At 48.2% G+C, this 15,301-nt stretch overlaps 1 protein-coding gene across 2 annotated transcripts in view; it reads left to right on the top strand.

The window, feature by feature from the left end:
• The window catches only part of Dpysl2 (dihydropyrimidinase like 2), a 97,490-nt gene extending 82,945 nt beyond the window's left edge, over positions 1-14,545 (top strand). For both annotated transcript variants that reach the window (XM_036198878.1, XM_036198879.1), the window contains exons 9-14: positions 6,248-6,404; positions 6,744-6,885; positions 8,366-8,536; positions 11,134-11,313; positions 12,011-12,176; positions 14,016-14,545. In XM_036198878.1, the coding sequence (XP_036054771.1) occupies positions 6,248-6,404; positions 6,744-6,885; positions 8,366-8,536; positions 11,134-11,313; positions 12,011-12,176; positions 14,016-14,107 (908 nt within the window). In that variant the 3' untranslated portion in view covers positions 14,108-14,545. The remainder of the gene's footprint in view (positions 1-6,247; positions 6,405-6,743; positions 6,886-8,365; positions 8,537-11,133; positions 11,314-12,010; positions 12,177-14,015) is intronic.
• The last annotated feature ends 756 nt before the right edge of the window (positions 14,546-15,301 follow it).

Raw genomic sequence — 15,301 nt, 5'->3', positions numbered from 1 at the left:
GAAACAGTAGCAGACTGTATTAGGGTTTGTTCCTTGGGATTAATAACACTGTTCAGGATCAGACCCTACTTTATGGTGCTTTGGTCACGTGACTCATCATCTCAAGGTCTGTTTCTCACTTGCAAAGGGATGGCCGTGGTCGTGACTCTTCTCACAGAGGGATGCTTGTGTTTAAAGGAGATAATGAGAGTAGAGATGTGTCCAGTAACCAGTCATTCTTGCCATTGAGGGATGAAATGATGGTGTAATCTGGAGTGTGCTCAACAAACCAAGATGGAGTTGTTTGTGTGCTTTCCCTGTGTGATATTGTAGGCCTCAGTGCCAGGAGTAAAAAGTGATCTTGACCCCAAGCATCCCTCTGAGGGAGGGTGAGGCAGGAGCAGAAAGTCATGAGGAAATTGATCTGTGCTGTGGTGACCAGACAGGACTAGAGTATGGGATAGAGAGCCTGTGAGGTTCAGGCTGTGGGAAGGACTCAGAACAATAGTTACAATTTTAGTAAATGTTGACAGGCCCTTCTTTGTATCTGCCATAAACTTTCCTTCCATGGACTCCCTGGTCCTATGTTCAAGGTGGGAGACCTTAGGGCTAATGGGGAAATGAGATGAACATGAGACTATGGGATGAAATGCCCCCGAGGGCTATAGCTGCATGCCAGCTGGACTCAGCACAATGGCAGCCTGCCTCTTCTGAGTGACCCCGTGGCCACTATTAATCTGTGCCATGCATCAGGCCACCCCTTTACCAACCTCATTGTGCAGAGAGGGAAATTAAATACACCAGGACTGGAATACATTGCCCAGCTTTTAATTTTTTCATGTCTTTTTTACTTTCTGTTTAATTTTTATGAATTCCTGGGATTTGAATCCACAACCTTGCACGTCAGACAAGTTAGACAAGTGTTCTTTCTCTGAACTCTAGCCTGGCACCTCATCTTACTTTGTATTTTGGGGCAAGGTCTCACTATGTTGCTCAGGCTGGACTTGAACTTGTAATTCTCCTGCTTCAGCCTCCTGAGTAGCTGGGGTTATAGGCCTGTATCAAGTCCTGGCTTGGGTTTTAGTCTTAAGAAGAATTTAGAGAGTGGTTGATTTAATAAGCTCATGTCACAGGAGAGAAATTGAAATGCAGAAACTGAACATGTTGTTCCCAATCATCCAGCCAGTGAGAAGTAACAGCCATGATTCCAGATACCTGCCGTCTGTTTGTCCTGAGTGTCCAGGGTGGAGACTTCTCCCTCAGGCTGACTTTTGTTCATGTGAGGAGTCTTGGGTGGCTGTAATACCTTCCTGAGGGAGTGATAACCTGTGGGCAGTACCTGCTGATGTCACCCCATGGGCATCCTTCTTGTCCCTCCTTACTCACCCTTAGAACCAAAGAGCAGCCACATTCAAACAGTCGTGGCTGCTGACAGACACTAAACCCAAATCCAAGACAAGACTTCTCTTGACCTACAGGCCAATAGGGAGGGATGCTGGACATCATGAATTCCTGTGGTCATGTTATCAATGAAGAGTATTTCACCTTGGGGGTGAGTCCTTAGGGAGTAATCTTGAACAAGATTTGAGATTGAAGGTGGCAGCTGGGTTGCATTGTGAATGTCACAGACTCATAGCAGAGTCCCTTAGTCAGAGAAACAGCCCACTGGAGGATGGGGAGAGGACAAGAAGAAGACAGAGTGGATTTATTTCAAGGCATTGGTTCATACAGTAATGGAGCCAGAGTGTGAAATCTTCAGAGAAGGCCAGCAGGCTGGGGATGTAGGTGATAGATGGTGGTGGCGCTCACATCTGAAGGCTGTGTGGAGACTGAAGCATTCCCTAGTCAGTGCCCCATCTGAAGAGCATGTGCCCCGGAGGCTGGGAATTTGGATTGCAGTGTAATTCAGTCAGATAGGTTAAGATCCTGGGTTGGACTTTCAGCCGCCTGAGTAAGATATACGTGGGCTCTTTCAGGGCAGACAGAAGAGCGGCTCCTGACCTGGGAATTTGAATCCATAAATTCATTCTTTTCTTTCCAACCATTTTGTCCAGCACCCGTAGAGGCAACCAATCAGTGTCATTCTGTCCATTAATTTTAAAAAATGATCTATGGCATCAAATAGAACAACCACAGCTTTGCCTCATAGAATTATTTGACTCAGGGTCCCCAGGGGTGTTTGTGCATTTCATCACACCATTGTGGTGTGGACTACATGTGTTTTCTTTACTGTAAGAATAATCATTAGTGTCCCCGAATCACGTCAGATTAGAGATCAGTTATAGGGACTTCTGAAAACTTATCCTGAATATATTGTTTATTATCCAAAGCGATGGTATTTGCCTATGATCCCAGCACAGGGATAGGGACTCATATCATGAGAAGTCTGTGATCATGAAACTGTGAGGGATCATCCTTAGGACTAAGCTAAAAGAGGCGTAAGCAGGATTGCTAGTTTAAGGTCAGCCTGGGCTATATATTAGCATGATACTGTCCCAATAAACCAAAAACAGGGCTGAGGAGATAGAGTTGGCAAGCGAGCACAGGACCTGAATTTGTCTCCCAGAATCTGTATAAAGAAAATGGGTGGTGCATGTCTGTAATTTAAGTGTTGGGGAGCCAGATCTCTGGGGCTCATTGGCTAGCCTGGCTGGCTTACTTAGAGAACTCCAGGCTAATGAGATACACTATCTTCTGTATGTACAACTCCCCATCCCATCCATGTGCATCACACACACACACACACACCACACACGCACACACACAATTTGTTGCTTTAGAACTGAACCATCCTTGCTATCAACATCTCACTGCATAGTACACAGACATTTGTGGCTGTGGCCCGAGCACTCCAAGAGAAAGGTGGAGTGATGTGGGTCTGTCTGTCTCTCCACTGAGTCTGATTTCCCCGGGGCTTCTGTGGCAGTTTTCCATTGTTCTTGCTTTGGATTTATCCTGCTCCTCGTTCATGGGTAGTGACAAACTTTTGGAACCCGGAACTGTCAAACATTCTCAAAGCCCAGCTAGCAGTTGTTCTTCATGAATGTGCTCAGCCTGGGGCTGGTGTGAATAAACATCACCCGCCCGGCCGGCCGGCCCCTGCATTCCTGGCCTGACTAGAGCGTCTGCCAGAGTCTGGCTTGGGGTCACATCCTTCAGTTTAGACTTTCCCTGAAGAAGAGAATCATGAAACTACAACAGCCACCAAGAAAGAATTAGTGATGTATTTAGAGACGCATAAAAAAGGGCCAATTAAGCTGTTCGTGGTTTATTATTATTAGTGGTAATGATTGCTGGCACACAGCAGCTCACTGGTGTCTGTGGTCTGACTGAGCTCTGGAAGCCCGCCCATGGCTTCCTCCAGCACAGGCTTTATAGGGCAGGGAGAGGAGCTGATGGCAAACTTCTGGACCACTGAGATGGGGCTGTGGAGGGGGCGGGGGAGTGGGGGGGGAGGTAGAGCTCAGTGTGTGAACCACAATCCCCTGAGGGTGGAGGTCTTGGATATGATGGGTCCTATCTTAATTTGTGGAGCTAAAAACTGGGAATAAAGACTGGTAAGGACCTCAGACTCCCTCGGGAGGTTTGACTGGACAAAGCAGGATCTGGAGACATGGGCCATCAGTTAAGAATTCTTGCTTTTGCAGAAGACCACACAGTTCAGTTCCCAGCTCCCACACTGGACTCCTCACAGCCACTTGTAACTCCACCTTATGGGGGGAATCTAAGGCTCTCTTCTAGCCTCTGCTGGTGCGCGTGCGCACGCGCACACACACACACACACACACACACACACACTCGCATCTGCATATACATACACAAGCACACACACGTACACATAAATAAAAAATTAAAAAAAATTCTGTGACTCCCTCGCTCCAGGTCTCTGCATGGCTATATTTTGGGTTGGCCAGGAGTCCTCGCTTTGTGATGGTCTAAGGAAGAAATTATGTGTCCCCAGTGATCTTGGAAGCTCTGACTCATCCTGGGGTTTCCAGGGGCTGAAGGCTGAGTTCACTGTCCTATAAGGCTTATTATGCTAGAGTAACAGAGGGCAGGGGACCCAGCCCCTCATCAAGCAGCGCCACTCCCTCCCCAGTCTCGGATGAAGCCCATCTGTTCCTCGTACCTGCTTCCCCTAGTCAGATGGGGGTGCAGACTCAGTGACAGGACAGAGGATGACAAATTCCAGGGCATTCTGGGAATGTAGAGCTGCTGGTTTTTCCTCCGAGGACCATTGCTGCTCTGATGTTTTTATGGTGACCAAACCTGTATGCCCTGAGGGCTATGAGTCCTTTGTGTGGAGGTGGGCAGTGGACGGCATGGCTGGCAGACCTGGGTGGATTGGGGGTTAGATTTCATCAGATCTGTTGAAGTTTCTACAAGAACCACTGCTGCCCCTGCTCGGCCATGGTATGTCATGGGGCACTGAGGAATAGCTAACAGCTGGCCTTGGCTCTGTGAGGTCTTTTTTCATTCCGGGGTGCGGGCTCAGTGTGCTTGTACGGGCTTCTATTGGGAGAGCATCCTGTAGGTCAGGAATGCTGGGTTCCTCTCCTGGCTCTTCCAGGGGTCTCCTCCCTCAGTTCTAGAAGCCTCCCTCCTGCCTGGAGACTGTTAGGAGGGTGGCTGGGAGGCAGCGGTGCCTGTGACCTCCCGACACCCTCTCACTGAACAGGCACTTCTTTGTGACATTCCTGAGGCAGGAGGGGGCAGCTCCCTGGAGCCAGTTTTGAGTGTCTGGGCCAAGAGGGTGTTGTGGAATAGTATCCAGTGATAAGCCTCTGCAAGGACTGTGGAGAGGAAGGGAGACGCATTCCTGACTGAGAAGGGTTTGGTCCTGTGTTTGGAGAAGAGAAGTCGGGTGGGCGATGGGAGGAGAGGAAAATGGATTGGGTAACCTGAGAGTGAGTTCTGGCTTTCTGGCCTTGACTTAGGTAAACAGTAGGCCACTGAGTTGGCTGGACACACATTTGTTAGGTCCCTACTGTGTGCAGGCAGAAAAATGATCATCAGGTGTCACCGTCAAGAGTCCAAAAGTTTGAAAGTGGGTGATCATTTGAGTGTAGGATGAAGTGCTTAGTGGGTGGTGGTGCCTGAGCCATGAAAGGGGAAGCTGAAAAGCCTGGCGTGGTGGCACACCTCTATAACCTCAGCTCTCCAGAGGCCCGGCAGGAGGGTAAGAAGTTCAAGATCATCCTCTGCTACATAAGTAGTGGGTTCAAGGCCAGACTCAGCTAGGTAAAGAAGAAGAGCTTGGCTCTGAATCATGAGGGACATAGGTGAAGTTTGGGGAGAAGGTAGTTTTTTTGTTGTTTAAACAAGGGAGACATGACATAAAAGGTTCTTAGAGGGATTGTGTGGAAGAGAATAGTATTTGGAGAGTGTTCTGTGAAGATGGAGTGTCTGCACACTCCATGAGTATCACAGTGTCACAGAGCATGGATGGAGCTGAGGAAGCATGCACAAACCTAAGATCTGCTGGAATGATCTAGGAAAAGGGATGAGGCCTGGTCAAGGGAAGAAGGTATTTAAGACACACAAGGGTGGACATTAGGCAGTGTAAGTGGCCCCATTTGTCTGGCTTCCTCTGAAGGGACAGAGAAGTTACTATTTGGACATCAAGGGAGCTGACATTCTTTCTTGGACATCGTATGAAGTTAGGCTGGCCTTCTGGAGACTCTGAAACTCCAGTGGCCTAACCGTAGTCTCTGATGAAGTCAGCTGTGGCTCTGATGGCTGTCATTGGTGGTGCCCCTCTCGTGCCCACATAAGCATCCAGGCATCTCTAGAAGATTCTGGCACGATTTGCTCTTTGATCCCTCAGCCTTGTGATCTCTGCTCTATAGCTAGAACTAGACATGGTAAAGAGGGTGGGGGAGATGGCTGTTAGGTATGAGCAAGGAGGCCGGCTTCTGCATAGTAAGGTTAAATCCACTCATCTTCTGAAAAAGAACATTCTAGATGGTTCTGAGGCCTGGGTGTTGGAAACCATTTGAGTTGGAGATCAGTGGTATGTAACATGTATAAGGTTTAGGATTGCCTCAAGACAGAGGGTTGAGTCCATAGAGCAGGACATCTTGGTGTGTGCTAACTGGGTAGCCTTGGCTGCCTAGGGTCCTGGCATGGTGTCATCACCTGTGAGATGAGGTTGTATTCCTGTGGAGGGAGCACTGAGCATTCTCCAGTGTGAGCATGTAGTAACGTCTGCCGAGAGTGGTCTCTTGTTCTTGGGGTATCCAACTGAACCACCTGCTCTGTTTCTTAGGAACCGTGGTGTATGGCGAGCCCATCACGGCCAGCTTGGGGACAGATGGCTCTCATTACTGGAGTAAGAACTGGGCCAAGGCGGCTGCATTTGTCACCTCCCCCCCTTTGAGCCCCGACCCAACCACTCCAGACTTTCTCAACTCCTTGCTGTCCTGGTGAGTACTAGGGACTTGTTCACATCTGCACCCTAGATCTCCTCGGACCAAAATGACCCAGTAGGTGGCAACATGGTAGCTGGGAACGGGCTTAAAAATAGACCCTTGTTGACCAGAGTTGGGGTTCGTAAGTGAGAACAAGGAGTTACTCTGTCACCGTCTTGGGTGGGAATTCCTGATAGCAGCCTGGGTCATCCTGACAGCCAACTGAAGGTTCTGAAGGGAAGGATCAGAAGGATGCCAGCGTGGCTGGTGGGCCATCACTTACGAAATATCTCACCAGACAGACCGGGGTACCTTGCGCGGTAAGGAAGCCTCATGTCATGTGTCTCCTAACAGTGGAGATCTCCAGGTCACGGGCAGCGCCCACTGTACCTTCAACACCGCTCAGAAGGCTGTGGGCAAGGACAACTTCACCCTGATTCCTGAGGGCACCAATGGCACAGAGGAGCGGATGTCTGTTATCTGGGATAAAGCTGTGGTAAGGACTGATGACTTCCCTCACCAGTCAGGCATGCCCCTGTCTCCGAGGGTGTGGGGCTCGTGTTGGCCAGTTGAGAACATTCTAGAAACTTGAACTTGTGAGATGATATTTCTCCAAGGCAGTTCCTGATAGCTCATGTCCTTCTGAATATCACATATAAGTCTGTGTCAATGAGGAAATAGCTTCCTGGTGACCTTCCCGGTCACCAATCTTCAACTCCATTTCTCCCAGAGTTCAGTGATTGTACCCACCACAGTCTTCTGTTTGACCTGTTTGGGGCAGATACTGACCTTGGGAATTTCAAAGTTTTTTTTCACTTCAGTTTTTTAAATATAGTAACAGGTTTTCTGATTCTTAGTGAATTCTTTAGATTATGTGAGTAAAAAAAAAAAATCATCTTGTGTCAGAGGTAATCAACAGTGACCATTTTGGGGAATGTCTTCAATTTTTTTTAGCACATGTATGCACAGGATGTGTCGGTATTCAGGGAACATGAGCATCACACACACTGCCTCATAGCCCATTAAAAAGATCCATGATACCTCATGAAGCTGTCATCATTCTTAAATTCACATGAGAATCAAGACACTTTTTAATCTTCTTGTTTCCCTGAGACAAGGTCTCTCACTGTGTGACCTTGGTTGGCCTGAAACTAACTATGTAGACCAGGCTAGCTTCCACCTCACAGAGATCCACCTTCTTCTGCCTCCCCAGTGCTGAGATGAAAGGCGTGGCCACCACACCCAGTGAAAAGCTTGGCTTTTGAGAGTAGATGGTTCTCTTTTCTACTAACACTGGTCATTTTTCTATAATTCTTTCACTAAACTGTGTTTGTGTTGTTTCTATTTTTTTTTAACCTAGGTGGGTATCCATGCAGACATATCCTTGGGTACATCTTTAATTATGTTTGCATGAGAAGTTTCTAGCAGTAACATTGCTAGGTCAAAGAGAGTCTGTTAAAGACTGTACATACATATTGTTAAAATTCCTTCTGCAAAAATTATGACCCTTGACGTGGTGTATGACACACCTCAGTGGGTTTTAAAGAGCAGAAGCCCAAAACACAACTAATTTGGTAAATTTTGTCTTTCTTAGTTGATATTCACTTTCTCTGCTGGTTGGAATGAATTTTTTAATATGCCTTTTGGCCATTTAAAATTTTATCTTCCTCTTAATGCACACTCATTTTCTTGTTCTCCTGTGTTTAGAGCAGGTTTGGAAGGGGAGGACTTCAGGGAGTGATTGGCCCTTACTATGTATCTCGGAAAGCCAGGCTGGCCTTAGACTCATTGACTAGAGGCTCAGCTCTCTGCCTGCCTTTGTTGAAGGGGAAATTCCCGAGTGCATTGCATGTCAACATGTGTTCCTTTATTGCTGAACCTGTTCCACCTTCAACTTTCTGACTACTCGCCCTACCGTGTGTGTGTGTGTGTGTGTGTGTGTGTGTGTGTGTGTGTGTGTGTGCTGTGCCCCACAGGTCACTGGGAAGATGGATGAGAACCAGTTTGTGGCTGTGACCAGCACCAACGCAGCCAAAGTCTTCAACCTTTACCCTCGGAAAGGTCGCATCGCAGTGGGATCTGACGCAGACTTGGTCATCTGGGACCCTGACAGTGTGAAGACCATCTCTGCCAAGACACACAACAGTGTAAGGCTTGCCCATCTTGCATAGACACGTGTGCTACAGGCACTGAGAGACGGGGCCAATCCAGGGATTCGGGAAGGACCTCGGTTGGATAGGAGTGAAGTTTCCCAGGGATCTGCTGTAACGGTAGCCTTCCAAGGGCCAGACTGACATTCTCACTTTCTTTATTGAGGTCCACTAGACTGCAACTCTTGGCCATGTTTTAGACACAATGGCCTCTGTCCTTAGACTTTCGGAGACCCTAGAGTGACATTTGACGTCAGAACCTCAGAAGATTCTAGAAGTCAGGCACCAATCCATTGCCATGGTTTGAACAGTACCTCTTGTGGTGGGCTTATAGAAAGGGACCTAGCTAGAGCAGTCAAATGTCCACTCCTGAGGTGGCCACTGGGAACTTCCATTTTGTGTCAGCCTTCTCTCAGGCCAAAGGTCTGATTGGTAGCTAAGCTAACTGCTTAGATTTGGATAACCTGTCAGGAAGGCAGTTCCTGAAGAAAAACGACCCTCCCTCCCACAGCTGTCACTGAAAGCTCTTTGTGGGGCTTTGTGAGCCTTTCCTTCATCCAGGTTGGCCCCTCCAGTAGAGTAGTGTGGTCTTGGACAGACAACCTTATTGTTGTGAGTTCATGGCTGCAATCTTTCTGTCAGAAAATACTATCTCACAGCATCCCCCCTGGTCCTGTGGCTCTTACACTCTGTTCCCTCTTCCATGCATTCCCCGAGAACCTTGGGTGTAGGGTTGTGTCATGGCGCCCTATTTGGAGCCAGGCATGGACGTGAGCGGAGCGGATCTCTGGGTGAAGTTCTAAGTGACCTGCAGGTGCCACAAGGAGCACAGTTGCCGAGGCTCCTCTCAGTGGGCCAGAAACTCTAAGAACGCTCGGGCCCAAGTGCCACAGCTGCATAGGGCAGGTCCAGGCATTTCCGGGATGGTCTCGGGCCTTCTGCTAGTCTGAATCCTCTCTGTTGAGCAGAAGGGTTTGGGTGGGGCATGCTAGCCTCAGTGCCAGCTTCTTTGGCCCTTGTGGGTACCGAGACGGTGGGCGCCTCATGGGGAGGCTGCTGGACTCCATGTTTATGGCTGGTCTTGCCTAGCTGCTTTAGTATAGCCTAAGTGCCAAGCCCGATTAAACTTGTATCATCCATCTTGGGCTCCTCAGTGACGTCCTCATGCTGACCCTGTATGCATATGTGTATCATTTCATATTTCCACTCTTTTCATTTGACTGTCTCACCAAAAGGTCTGGTGTGATTATCCCAAGTGGGAAGATAAATAAACTCGAGGTGCAGAGAGCTTCACGACCAGTCTAACGTTACATAGTGATCTTGCGGTGCAGCCCGAGTTAGAAGCCCTAATTTTCCAGCATTCTTCCCCCACCAGCCTGCGCATGTGTGTGCAGCATCAGAGCAGGGTGGGGTGGAGAGTGCAATCCCTCTTTTGTGGAGTCCCCTCTCCAGAGGCAATACAAACTGCTGCCAGGGCCATTAAAGACATAGGTGACTGTGTGAGCTGGCACTGGGACTTCTCTGCCCAGACAGACAGAGGACAGGAAGGAGTGAAGGTTTGGGAAGACATTTGCTGCTGACTGACATTTCTATCTACACCTGTCTTGGGCAGTATCTGTGCTCTGACTGATGTTCTCAAAGAAATGTGAGCCTCTCGGACACACACCTCATTGCCTTCTGCTTTAGGGGCTGGTGTTAAGCACGCCTGTGTGGCATTGCTCATCCAGTGAAGCATAAACAAGAGACTCCAGGTCTGGCTTCAGTGTGGAAACTAACTTATCCAGAACCCTATTGTTAAGTTAATCCATTAGGATTTTCCCAGATTCCAACTTGCTCTGTAATTTTTTTTTTTTTTTTTTTTTTAGCAATCATGTGAAGTTAAAAATGTCCATGCTTAGTGGTGACACAGCCTTCTGTCTCAGAGAGGGGTAGGCAGGAGGTCTGGAATGCCAGCTTTAAGTCACAGGTTCTCAACCTGTGGGTTGTGATCCCACTGGGGGTCAAATGATCCTTTCGCACAGGGTCACCTGAGACCATTGGAAAACACAGATATTTACATTATAGTTCATAACAGTAGTAAAATTACAGTTATGAAGTAGCAATAAAAAATAATTTTATGGTTGGGATCACCACAACATGAGGAATTGTATTAAAAGGTCACAGTATTAGGAAGGCTGAAAACCATTGACTTATAGTCATGGTCCTGCTTCCCTCTGTATTTTAAAGTGGCAGATTACTTCCAAAGCCTTCGCATCAGCTCCTCCCTAGGCCACTAGCCCCAGTGTGTATGTTGTCCATGGCCTTGGGTCCCAGGGACCTGTGCTTGGGGAGACAGAGTGCAGGACTCAGCCAACAGTGGATAGGACCCTGAATGCTCGTGTATCTCTTATCCTTTCATAGGTTAGGTATGTTAGAAAGTATCTAAGGACACTTAACTGATGAGTCCATATTTAGACAGAAAGTGAGTGTCCTCGGGGTGACCAGTAGGGACAGGCTCCATCTCTGGGGTTTAACAGTAAGCTTCATTAGACTGATTCAGTCCAGTCCAGAAACAGGGGATTGCTCTGGTAGTGACTGTCCTTCCCCACCCTCAGGCTCTTGAGTACAACATCTTTGAAGGCATGGAGTGTCGTGGCTCCCCACTGGTTGTCATCAGCCAGGGCAAGATTGTCTTGGAGGATGGCACGCTTCATGTCACTGAAGGCTCAGGACGCTACATCCCCCGGAAGCCTTTCCCTGACTTTGTGTACAAGCGCATCAAGGCAAGGAGCAGGGTGAGTGATTTTGTTAACTTTTAAACATGCATGGAGTTGAATTCCACAGACATCACTTAAGTACGGTGAGTCAGAATCCTGGGACGGCGGACAGAAAGGTAAAGACAACTTGACATTGGAGGAGTCAAGGATGATCAGAGCTTTGATGATGAGTGAGGGGAAAGGACCCAGAGGAGGGAACCACTGCTGCAGAGTCATGGAGGGAGATGTTATGGAAGAATACGTTTGGGTTTTGAAGTTTAAGAATTTCTCAAGCCAAAGGAAGGAGATTGAGACACTAGGAAGACAGAATGTGTTAGGTGGAAATCATAGAGTGTGTTCAGGGCATGGTGAAGAGCCCATGGATGGTGCTCAGAAACTGAGAATTAAGAGAAGAGTGATATTAGAAAGACAGTTTGATTTTGAGAATGACACCAGACCCTTTTCACGGCATGATCAGGGCCTTCTTGGAGAGTTCAAAGATGATGTGACCTGGTGGGGGAAAATTGTAAGAAACCTGTAGAGTAACCAGTTGTTGGGGACCCAACTTGGGAGAGCTTGGGCCTGGAGCTTTGGGGGCTCTCCCTATTGTACCTGTCCATAAGGGGGGACCCTAATCCCTAGATGTCGCTGGCCTGTCTTGGCTGCTGTTCCCAGTGTGCAGGAAAGATGTCCTCTGTGAATGTGACATGGGTTACAGGGTGATTGTATGTTTCAGCTGGCCGAGCTGAGAGGGGTCCCCCGTGGCCTGTATGATGGACCCGTGTGCGAGGTGTCTGTGACACCCAAGACAGTCACTCCAGCCTCATCAGCTAAGACATCCCCTGCCAAGCAGCAGGCGCCACCGGTTCGGAACCTGCACCAGTCTGGATTCAGCTTGTCTGGTACGGTCAGGGCTGGGTGGTTCTGGGGATGTTCAGGCTCTGTAGAGCCAGCCTGAGGCTTTCGGCTCCGCTACTGCAGAAAATGAAAGATAACAATAGTCTCCTTCTTTCCCCAATGGGGAACACTCCAACCACCAGACGTGAATCTGTCTGATGATAAACATGGTGAACTGGGTTTCAGAATCTGCAGATCAGTTTTTGTGCCATGTGATGCTGAGACGCCCACCCTGTGAGGGACGCCTTATATATAGACTGAGGGAACATTTTCTGATCTGTCACGTCCATTGTTAAAGAGGGACTGTGGCAGATGAGTAGGGAGCCTGGGCTCTCAGCAGCCTCACCTTGCTCAGGCCTTCTGCACTTTAGTTCTGAGCTGTGGCTCCCTGTGGGGTTGTGGTGACATTCAGAGTTATCTTTCATGTTCGTTGCCTAAGACAAAGCCACTGGACACCTATGAGCCATCTGCAGGGGTAAAACCTATGACCTCCTCTCGGTGACAGAAAAGTAGACTTTCTGTCTTGGAAATTTCCTTTTCCTCTTCTTTCTGGCCCACAAGAGGGCCCTTCCATTCTCCCAGCTTCCTAAGGTTAGACAGACATCCAAAGTCCTGTGGCCTGTCACCAGCACAATGCATGATACAGACTTCGTTTTCTTGTCATGTCTGCTTGCTGGGTTTTAGAAAGTACCTTTTGTGCCCATGATGGATCAGGACACCTCAAGGTGTTTTGGTGTGGGAGACAGTTGTTTTGTTTTGTTTTGTTTTTTTGTTTTTTTGGTTTTTCAAGATAGAGTTTCTCTGTGTAGCTTTGCAGCTTTCCTGGAACTCACTTTATAGACCAGGCTGGCCTCGAACTCACAGAGATCCGCCTGCCTCTGCCTCCTGAGTGCTGGGATTAAAGGCGTGTACCACTAACGCCTGGCTGAGACAGGTTCTTAAACCCTAGTTCTCTCCCTACAGAATGAGATCAGTCACAATGTGTCTCCCCATATTATTCATGTAGATGGATGGCACAGGTTGCCAGTCCCTTTTGTGAAAGAGATGCTTGGGACTGGAAGCTAGTTTGTGTTTTTAAAATAGGAAAAATATCATGTAGATAAAGAAATATTTTGTGACTAAGACCCAAGTCCAAACAGGACAGGTGGCTCAGCAGTTAGGAGTGAACGCTGGTCTTGTGAGGGACCCAAGTTTGTTCCTAGCGACCATGTCAGGTGGCTTGCAAGCACTTGTAACTCCAGCTCCAGGAGATCCAGTGCCCTCTTCTGGCCTCCTCAGGCACTGCACTTATGTGCACGACTCCCACCCCCTTCACATACATATATATATATATACACATACACACACACACATACATACACACACACATACACATAAATACATATATATTAAATAAAAACAAAATCTTAAAAAGCAAACACACAATGCATCTGTGTTTCATACACATGTGACATGAAGTCTTGAAGGGGATTTCATACAGTATTTTTAGTATGCCAAGTTTGACCACAGTTAGTCATAGCAGGTCAGGTGTGGAATTTACCACGTGCCAACTCTCAAGTAGCTTTAGAGTTTAGAGCATTTTGGGTTTGGGAGCTTCAGGTCCAGGAGGCTATACCTGGACCGTCGACCTCCTCTTGAGTGAGAGGTGGGTCCTCAGAAGAGCCCGCTGTGGCATGCAGGGAGGTCCACAGTACTAACGGCAGTGTGAGCCTTTAGTGAGGTTTGGGGAAGGGGAAGGGCTGTGTTTATTTGGTCCAGCCTCTCCCCAAGAGTGTACCAGAGCATACTGTAGGAGTCTGATTTTATTTCCCAAGAGTCTCACCCTTGTTTTATCTTTTCTCTAGGAGCTCAGATCGACGACAACATTCCCCGCCGCACCACCCAGCGCATTGTGGCGCCCCCTGGTGGCCGTGCCAACATCACCAGCCTGGGCTAAAGCCCCTAGGCCTGTAGGCCACATGGGGATGGGGGATGGGACACCTGAGGACATTCTGAGACTTCCTTCCATTTTTTTTTTTTTTTTTTTTTTTTTTTTAAAGAGCCTGTGATAGTTGCTGTGGGCAGCCAGTTCCTGGGGCTTCCTCTTGGGCTCCCCCCCACACTTGGTTTCCCCTTGGAGTTTCTGAATTTGCTCACCCAAGTCCCTACACAGTTTGAAAACCACACCCAAGCCTAGCCACCCACCACCCCACACGGAGCTGCATCTAACACGCAGACATACGCCACCAAGCAGATCCCAGCGAGGGTGCCCCATCACACCCTCGGCTGCGCAGTCAGCGCCTTCCTGTCCCAGGGAAGATATAGTGAATTGCCCTGAGCTGCCTTCTTTGCTTTTTAAAAATTTTTAAAAAGGGGTTTTCTTTGTGGGGCTGGGGAGGGGTGGGGGTGGGGTAGGAGAGGTTTGTTTTTTGTTTTTGTTTAAATACTAAATTGAAAGCCTGATTCAATATTAATCCACGGGTCTTGAACTGGACATCCTAATGATGCAATTATGTAACCATTAAGCTGATCTGAGGCTGGCAGGCTGCTGCTGCCCCTCTGGAGAGGCTCCCCGCATTTACACCGCTCTCCCTTATTCTTCCGGGTCAGCTGTTGAGAAGAGGCAGGTTTTCTTCATTGGCCTAGATTTTGCAGCAGATTAGACCTTTTGAAGGTTCTCTTCACCATTTCCCCGAATCTTCTGTCTGTTCTGGCTTTTTCTCCTGCACTCATGGAGAGAGATTTTTTTTTTTTTTTTTTTAATTGGTTTCTTGCTTCGTGTTTCCTGGACAATGTTCTTTTTTCCTCATCCAGTAGTTTGCTCTTAAAGCCAGGCATCTTGATTTGGCCTCCGGCTGTGCCTGAGAGGACTCTAGTTTTGCACCCACGAACATAGTTTTGTGCTATCCTGGTTTTTGTTGATATTGGTGCTATCCGATGCCCATGACTAGATATCTGAGTTTGAGGCTTGCCGGACACAGGGATGGCCCGGATTATGTCACCAATATTGTCACTTGTGGGCCTAGAATAGAGTCACGTGTGCTGGAAGGACGGGGAAGAATTAGGCTGTGGAAGTGACAGAGTTTCTGGTCAAATGTGTAAAGTCCCCAAGCTCACATGAGCCCACCAAGATGGGACCAGTCTCCCTGTG

This window comes from Onychomys torridus, chromosome 9, assembly GCF_903995425.1.
Source record: "Onychomys torridus chromosome 9, mOncTor1.1, whole genome shotgun sequence".
Classification (NCBI taxonomy): Eukaryota; Metazoa; Chordata; class Mammalia; order Rodentia; family Cricetidae; genus Onychomys; species Onychomys torridus.
This window is presented reverse-complemented; position numbering and strand designations above follow the sequence as displayed.